The 8,628-nt window shown below is 47.9% G+C and overlaps 1 protein-coding gene across 1 annotated transcript in view; it reads right to left on the bottom strand.

Moving 5' to 3' along the window:
• The window catches only part of LOC108570136, a 53,729-nt gene that overhangs the window by 8,350 nt on the left and 36,751 nt on the right, over nucleotides 1-8,628 (bottom strand). Inside the window, exons 10-22 of the mRNA XM_017931926.1 lie at nucleotides 7,992-8,134; nucleotides 7,148-7,318; nucleotides 6,886-7,042; nucleotides 5,931-6,076; nucleotides 4,547-4,600; nucleotides 4,189-4,257; nucleotides 3,527-3,616; nucleotides 3,004-3,066; nucleotides 1,820-2,045; nucleotides 1,644-1,754; nucleotides 1,452-1,559; nucleotides 1,192-1,374; nucleotides 951-1,050 (exon numbers count right to left, since the gene is read on the bottom strand). Coding sequence (XP_017787415.1) covers nucleotides 951-1,050; nucleotides 1,192-1,374; nucleotides 1,452-1,559; nucleotides 1,644-1,754; nucleotides 1,820-2,045; nucleotides 3,004-3,066; nucleotides 3,527-3,616; nucleotides 4,189-4,257; nucleotides 4,547-4,600; nucleotides 5,931-6,076; nucleotides 6,886-7,042; nucleotides 7,148-7,318; nucleotides 7,992-8,134 — 1,621 coding nt within the window. The remainder of the gene's footprint in view (nucleotides 1-950; nucleotides 1,051-1,191; nucleotides 1,375-1,451; nucleotides 1,560-1,643; nucleotides 1,755-1,819; nucleotides 2,046-3,003; nucleotides 3,067-3,526; nucleotides 3,617-4,188; nucleotides 4,258-4,546; nucleotides 4,601-5,930; nucleotides 6,077-6,885; nucleotides 7,043-7,147; nucleotides 7,319-7,991; nucleotides 8,135-8,628) is intronic.

An 8,628-nucleotide genomic window follows, 5' to 3' on the forward strand; every position in this document is an offset into this window, starting at 1 on the left:
ATGTATGTGGCTGTGTGTGTGTGTGTGTGTACGTGTTTATGTAGACAAAATTCTATATCACTCGTTGCATGCGCTTTGTAGCATAATAGGATACGGGGTAAAGGGGTGGTTTGGACTTGACGAACACGTCACTGCAAAATACCACACTGTATATTACTCATTTAGGCCAAGATAGATCTACAAAGCGTGGATTGGTGTCTCTGACGCGTCTACTTTCACCGGAGGATCACACTTTTCTTTTTAGAAACTTGCGAAAAAAAACGAGACTAGTCCAAGGCTCGCGCTACACTCTTATCTTTCTCGCACTATGTAATCACGCGTGTGCATGTGTGTGGTGTGCGTGTGCGTGCGCGCGCTCTCTCGCGAGCGCGCTTATGTGCGTGTGCGTGTGCGTGTGTGTGTGTGTTTGTCTCTTTCAAGCAAACTATGCGACGAAGGAAGGATATGCACGTAAACACATCGACTTTGCAAAGATTTCTCGACGCGGTCGCGCAAAAGATTCACGAAGAACAGGACTTTCGACAAAAATCAACGACGGCGCGACATTTTCCCGCGAATCGAAAGATTCTCTTTTTTTCGTATTTTCTTCCTTCTCGGAAGGGGGCAGAGAGGTTTCCAAAGCGCGACAAACTGGATATTGAAAACGTCGTGGGGATAATATGGAGACTTTTCATGCATCGGGCAGTACCACCTGCGGAAGTAGCCATTGAAGGAAGAACTTGGAACGTTTGGAGAAAAGGTGTCTTGGGCGTCGATTATCAGGAGATACGGGACAAATAAACGGACAGATCGATAGATAGACGAGAGAAAGAGAGAGAGAGAGAGAGAAAGAGACAGAGAAAGAGAGTAAGAGGGAGAGTAAGAGAGACAGAGATAGAGAGAAACTGAAAGAGAAAAAAAGAAATAGAAGACAGCGAGCGAGCGAGCGAGCGGGGCAAATGAAGCGTTACCTTGGAATGTTGAGCAGACGTGGGTGTTATAGGTGGCGTTTCCTCAGCGTCTACGCTCGTTACTGTGTTTGGTAACCGTTGCTCTTGTACCGACGCCAAGCTGCGTAACAGACAAATCACGTTTCCCCTTTAATTACGAGACAAGCTCCTTTGATTCCATTAAAACCTTCCAAATCTCCCACACCGAAGGCAACACCTGCGACAGCCGGTTGCTTCTGTATCTAGCAAGTGGAAAATATACCGTTTGAGCGTCACGAGGGTACTGGTGAGCTTCTTGCAACGCTGCAACGCCAACTCCAGCCGTTCTGGTTCTTCCTTGAGGAACTTTTCCGCCTGCACCACAACCTCCATCTCCGAGCTCAACAGGCCCTTCATTCCCTCTTGGAGGCTAGGGAATCGCACTTTCAGGTCCGCGACCGTTTTGCTGCGAAACATATGTCATACCGACCGTATACAAGGAGCGTGTTCTTCCAGTTTCTAACCAACACTCCTTTCACTCACCTCGATTTGTTCATTATCAAGGCCATGTTCTCCACGTCCGACATGTTGACCCTCGTCTTCCTGTTGATCACGTTGCCACGTAGTTCCTCCACCGTTCTTTCCAGCTCGCTGCAAAGTGCGTCGCAGACAGGTGTCGGTAAAATTACACACAAGTACCAGAGATAAGAGGACGACGGACGATAAACCACCTACGTTAGATCCTTTTCCAGCCTCAGCATTTTCTGTCTGTAGAGGTCCTCCTCGCGGCTCAGACGAATCTTCTCCGCGTCCCAGGCCGCGTCTCCGCACGACAGCAACATGGTCCTGCGGTCGAAGCTAGTTAGAACGAGGGAATAATAGTCTCCGACGAGTCTTCCTCGCATTTGTACCTGATCGTGATGAACGTGTCCAAGATTGTCTCCCTTATTGTGTGCGCCTGAGCCTGAGACATACGCCTCAGGTTCCTCACTTCTTGTCTAAGGTCCTTCGCTTTTTTCTGCAACCCCCGTAGCTGATTGTACATTTCCGGCGTCAGAGCCAGGTCCCGGTAGACGTATTGGCCGGCGACTAAAGCTGCTGGTTTCGGCGGCGGAGTGGGCTTGTGCCTGTCTCTCTCTGAAACGATTCGATAAATTGTCAACTACCACCGCCGCAAACGTAGTACGTTGTCGTCACATATACACGGGCAAAAGCTGCGGGATTTCCGCCCGTTAATCCGTGCGAAAATCGTCCTTCCCGATTCTCCTTTATCCCCTTACGATCGGAGCGCCGCTAAAAGGAGAAGGGGAAGGAGGAGGTATCATTTATTTACGAGGGAGTACACATTTGTTCGCAATTAGGTAATTCGTTCGAAGGATCGTATATCGCAAAGATGAAAAAGTACCACGTGTAGGTATAAGTATACGGTATAAATGAGCGGCTGGACAGATACTTATGGACGGCAGTGTATACGCTAATCGCTGTCATCCTTGAACGAATCTGATGGCTGACGCCACTTGTCACTCGTTAATGCGACGCCTTTCGCACGATCAAAGGGCGGGCGAGGGAAGTGCATGGGAAAATGACCGGGAAGGGTGAGTGACGTACAATTTCGCTGTCACTTTTATCGTCACGATTTTATTGGCAAGACAGGATGAAAGACGAACGAACACGGAGGAGGGGGATGGGAATGTATCGTCAACGATCAACGATCACATGCGTATTTTACCTCCGAGTTATCCTCTCGAGTTCCAGAGTAATCTCCAGCTATACGCGTCGTGCGATCGAGCAACGAGCCGCCTCGAAAAGCGTTGTTCTCCGATTTACGCGATATTTGTCGGGTCTGTTTTTCTCGCTTCTCGAGAACACGCCTCGTCTCGAACGCACTTTTACACACATAGACGAACTTTCCATTGGGATATATCGGTGGAGTTAAAGGCACATTTGCGGACCAAAAACCTAACGAAACAAACACGGGGATATATCAGGGGAGAGAGGGTTAAAGAGATAGAGGTGATCCCAAGAAATAAAAAAAAAATAAAGACGACGTGACACATAAGGGGTGTGGAAGCGTAAAAACACGAAACAGCTTTACCTTGCGAAGACATCCTCGGCAACGTGGAGGATTTGATCGCCGGTTTCGTTGGTTTTGTGTCCGCTAGTCGTGGTGGAAGGCATTGCACGAGAAGTCATTAGATATTATTGCGTTAGTATCAACCACTCCGAGGTTTCTATCTCTCGATTAGCTCTCGGATACAACTTTTATCCTTGCCCGGTGCTTGGGAAAAACACGGCGGAACTGGTCGACGACCTCGTCATTTACAAAACCGTTGCCGATCGATTTGCAATTACGTATTATAGACCGTTGCTGCAACCAGTTGCACAAAGAACCGACAATTAAGCTGAGAACGTCGTCGACCCAACTGGACTCGATTATTTCGACGATAATTATTCGTCCCTGGTTCCACCGTCTTTCCTTTTTTCCTTCTACTCTTTCTCTTAATAGAAGATTGCCGTCGAGAGAGAGAAAAAGATAGAGGGACAGAAAAAGAGAGAGAGAGAAAAACATAGAGAGAGAGGAGAAATAGTAAATCGATAGAATGTGCAATAACCGTTACCTGCGTGCTGCGGGGAATGCTGTTTGGGGGAGTTCATGTCTGGAGGCTCGTCACTGAAGGACACTGACTTTTCAAATGACACCGACTTGTCTGGAATAGAGGTTGATCAGCATTGTTTTGTGGTCTCGTGCTCAAAAAATAGAAGGAGAGACTTGGTGCTAAAACGTCGATACGTAATGTGGTGTGTGCGCCTTCGTGCATGTCAACGTAAACGTGAAGCGCGAGATCGAAAGAAACGAGAGAGAGAGAGAGAGAGAGAGAGAAAAGAAAACGCTGCTCCGTGGAACTATTTGGTTTCTGGGCAAATAATAAAAACAGAACAGATCGAAAGCGAACGGGTGAAACTGATACGGGTTAAGTATTTTCTAATAAGAACGCGCTCGGGCAAAACCTCGATAGGGGCGAAAGTGTAAGGAGGTCAGTCGATGCCAAGTGCCGTTAGAAGATGCCCGCGTATTGTGCTTGCAGAAACGAAAGAAGCAGGGGAGAGAAAGTAGGGGGAAAGAAGGAGAGAAAGCGCGTGCACGGTGCGACTGTATGAGAAACAACAAAAAAAAAAAAAAAAGAACCAAGAACAAAGGCGAACGATGCACACTGGTGGCATACAACGTGGAACAGAACAGAAGAGAGAAAACGTGTAGAGAGATCTTTGTGAACCGCACCTTTGCCTAATTTTGGTGGTTTTACGTCAGTCCTTAAGTACGAGTCATCTGTAACGGCAGGTTGAGACACTTGAATTTTACAAAGGAGAACCGTTTTAATCACACTGGTTAAACGTAGGGCACTATTATAAAATGTGTGTATATATATATATAAATAAATATATAGTAATGATAATGATAACGATAGTACTAGCAATAGTAATAATAATAATAGTAACTATATGTAAAGATTTATACACATATACAGTACGTTTATAGTATATAAATGAATATATAATATATATATATAAATTATGTATACAGCGGTTACAGTGATTCGAAGGAGTATAGAAGATAGAAGAAGATGAAGAAGACACACCTGGCAATGAGGCAGAGCTGGAGCTAGAATGTTTGTCGAACTCGTCCCCGGCGCCTGGTGTGTGCGTCAGTCGGAATAACAAAGCAGTTGTACAGCAGGGTTTCAGGAAACTTTAACGCCGCGTTACGACGCGTGCCACTGGTACCGTGCATCGGAACACTTCTCGGAAGCACTTTCGTTATTTTCTACAGAATTTCTAATGTTTCGATCGAAATTGCGCACGGTGACTGGACGCGTGGTACCATTGGCACGTCATAATCCACGGCGTAAAATGTATCTTTACATCTAATCGAGGCGCAGATTCGCGGATCGAATCGGTATCGTCTAAACGCACAGTATCTGAAAGAGAAGTCGAACAAGTCGCGGCGAACGATAAAGCTAGGGGGTGTGGACGAACATTCATCACGCATAGAGAGAGAGAGAGAGAGAGACAGACAGAGAGAGAGAGAATGGGAGATTGGCGGTAAAGCGTCGCAGAATAAATAATATCCGTTCAACGAAACGAGCTAACGCTTCTATAAAGAGTGTCTAAGTGCGACGAAAGATCGAATCGAAAAGAAATTGCCAGAAGACACGGTCGTGTCGACGAGGATCTTCCGCTCTTTTCTCGTCGAGACGAACCGATAGGCGGAAACTGAGGAGACCGAGAAAAGAAACGAGGGGGGCAGGTGACCTCAAGAAAACGTGTAGATATATATATATATATATCACATATATATATACAGGGTGTCCCGTAACTCCTCGAACATCCGGAAATGGGGGGTTGCTGGGATGACTCTGAACAACTTTTTCCTTTACCAAAATGTTGTTTGAAGCTTCATTTTTGAATTATTAACGAAAAACACTGGCCAATCAGAGCGCGCGTAGAGCCCGCGCACAGGCACGGGAGCGCTGACTCTCAACCGCGCGCGATCGTGAACAAATGCGTACGCGTGACTTCTCGGTTATCGATCGCTGTAAAAAAAATTTGACTTTGCACCGCTATTTTTATAAGGCTTAGAGAAATGGGTTTTTGCGTGTCATTCCGACATTTGTATAAATTTTTGAAAAAACTGCAATTAGTCGGAATCGTGAAGAAAATAGCGAAGGCCTGAAAATAGCCTCTGTTCTCCGCCCCTGAGCTCGGGCTCTACGCGCGCTGTAATTGGCCAGTGTTTTTCGTTAATAATTCAAAAACGAAGCTTCAAACTGGATTTTGGAAAAGGAAAAAGTTGTTCAGAGTCACCCCAGCAACCCCCCATTTCCAGGTGTTCGAGGAGTTACGGGACACCCTGTATATATATATGTACGCGGGAAACCAAGGAACAGACTTCCTTTCGCAGTGACTAGAGAGAAACCGGATATAGCGCGTCTGATAAAGGCGAAACAAAAGTTCGAAACGTACCTGGCCCTCTCGCGTAGGGATCACGTCCCGCGGGAACCTGCAGATAATCCCGCGGTGATGGACTCGTGTGTGGAGCATGGGTAAGAGCCTTCTGCACAAGTCCTGTCAGATTAGCCAGTTGTCTCTCCATGTGTTCTACCCTTATCCTAGAACAAACGAGAAATGCTGAATCGATCTTGAATAAATATGGTATACTTCGGGTGTCATACAAAATTCTAATCGATCTAATCGAACCTAAAGTGCTTTCCAAGAAGCGTTCCACAGGATGCACGTATTTGTATATGCACGTGAGCACATATACGTATACACGGAACAAAATAACAAGGCCGATAATCAGAGTCGCGTGCAAGGTTCGTTCCGCATAACTCGCGGTACATATTCTTCTAAAGCCTACGTGTCTCGGCCAGAACGCTTTATGTACACAAGCACACGATACACATTCCGTCTACGATCGCTAGTCGGCATGCTACATTCCATTCGATCTCTCGATTATTTTCAAAAAATCAACTTTCGACCTCGAGAAATTTTGCGTTCACGCGGTTCCAAACACGGCCGCCTACACTTTTTCTTTTTCTTCTCGTTCTCGTGCACATGCATAGACGATGCGCGTTCCAGGGAGTTTTCCCAAGCCTAGCTCTTCCCTCGGGTCAACGGAATCGACGACGGATGGTCGATCGATGAACTCGAAACGTTTATAAATAGCTAGGAAAAAGGGAGCCGAGGGAAGCTAGTACACTTTTCACTTTCGCGATTCTTCCTTCTAATAATAATTATAATGAAATTTTTCCTCTCCCTGGGAACGTCGCTCGTCGAGTCTATGGACGACAATGACGACGAGGACGACGACGACGACGACGACGACGACGCATTCACAAGCGAAATACTCTAAACCAGACGATACATAGCGTGAAACGATCAAATCTCTACGTCTGGTGATCAGAAGGTAGCTCAGTACCGAGTAGCGTCGTAGTTCTGACCACCGGGTGGCAAAGGTGGTGGTGCCCCTGGAGGAAACGGGGATCGCGGGGGACCGGACGGTGGACGGCCTGGCGGTTTCACACCGTATAGGCTGTACGATTCCTCCAACAGCTCCGTATCGCTGCACCACCCACAACAGAGACATACGTATCCGCGCTATCAGCCATCCACGAGTCGGGCGATCGAACGCGACAGGGAATGCGAGGAGGTAAAGAAAATTTCGCGGAACTCCGGTTACCTGGCTTCCTCGTCGATCACCGGCGTCACTGTTCCAGAGTACTGCGAATAATACGGATCCTCGTAGCTGCTTCCGGCGCTGTACGGCCCAGGAGGGTATCTTCCGGTCCCTGAGCCGACGCCTCCGCCCCTTTCCGGACTGCTCATATAACCACTCTCGCCGTGCAATCGATCTGTAGAATCGTAGAGATTAGTACGTAGACGACGTAGAACAAGAGATGCCTGATATCAAAACCGAGTGTGATCGATCGTTTCGCGTTTGGAGAACATTCCGGCCCCAGTCAGGGCTACTCGTGCTTCTTACGGGACGTCAAACAGTTCTACGAATGTCTGTGGTGACAGTGGGAGTGGAACACGATGTCAGGGGGTTTACGGCGATGCTCTACTTCGGATACTCTATACGATGCCACATGAGTGTATGATGAGAGATAGAGAAAAAGAGAGAGAGAGAGAGAGAGGGGGTGTGTGTGAGAAAGAGGAGAGAGTTGTGGGGGGGGGGGGCGAGATACTTTGAGAGTATTCCAAGGGGTCGCGTCTCGTTCGACCGAGTCTCGATCCAAAACACCTCCTCCATACGTCAAACGTTCCTCGCCGAATATTTTCCGTGTTCTCGCGTATAAATTACGATCGCGTCTCTCTGACGACCGACAACGGAAACCCTCGACCTCCTTTTCTCTTCTCCGCTTTCGACCTTCGAACGAGCCACGTCATTGGATAAAGAGATAGAGTGGGAGTAGAATAATTGTTCCAAGGCTAGTTTTCAAAGTATACACGTAGTTCGAAGAAGCGCGATCGACGGGGGAGGACCGAGGTGTTCCCGGGGGTTGTTGTAAGGGTACTACTGACCTGCTATACTATAGAGGGAGACCGAGCTGTCTCTAGAGAAGCGAGCCGAGCCCCCGAGGCTTCCAAGGGGACTCTTAACACACTGGTAGCTGCGAAGCGGCTTGGCCGGCGGCACCCCGCCACCACCTATCCAACCATCCGGAAAACCAAACAAAAACCAATGTACCCAGCTGATCCGGTGCACGTCGCGTTTCTCCCCGAGTTACCTCCTTGCTACTGATTCACCTGGCTCAAGTGCACCGACAGATCAACCTCTCTACGTCTCATATATGGTTGATCATTGAAACTATTGGTAATGTGCCGTGCACTCTTCCAGCTCGTGATAGCAAAGACGCGAAACGGACCACCGCCGCGAGATGATCCTCTCGTCGACGGTGGTCGGTTCTCGGCGGTGTCTCGAGTCGACGAAGTTCGCGGAATCGAGACGACCTCCCGTGATCGCCGATCGAACTGACGGAGCGTATTACAGAGGAGTAAGTATAACGGTGAAGCGTTAGGGTCGTGCGTTACAATTTCGTCCGACGACAAAAACGAGCAAATCTACACAGACAACTCGTTTACTCGAGCGACGAAGGAGGGAAAGAAAACGAGCGAGCGTTCGCAGTGGCAAGCGAGGTGGCGAAGGATGAGTATGTAA

The sequence above is a fragment of the Habropoda laboriosa genome, unplaced genomic scaffold (assembly GCF_001263275.1).
Source record: "Habropoda laboriosa isolate 0110345459 unplaced genomic scaffold, ASM126327v1 scaffold80, whole genome shotgun sequence".
Lineage (NCBI taxonomy): Eukaryota > Metazoa > Arthropoda > Insecta > Hymenoptera > Apidae > Habropoda > Habropoda laboriosa.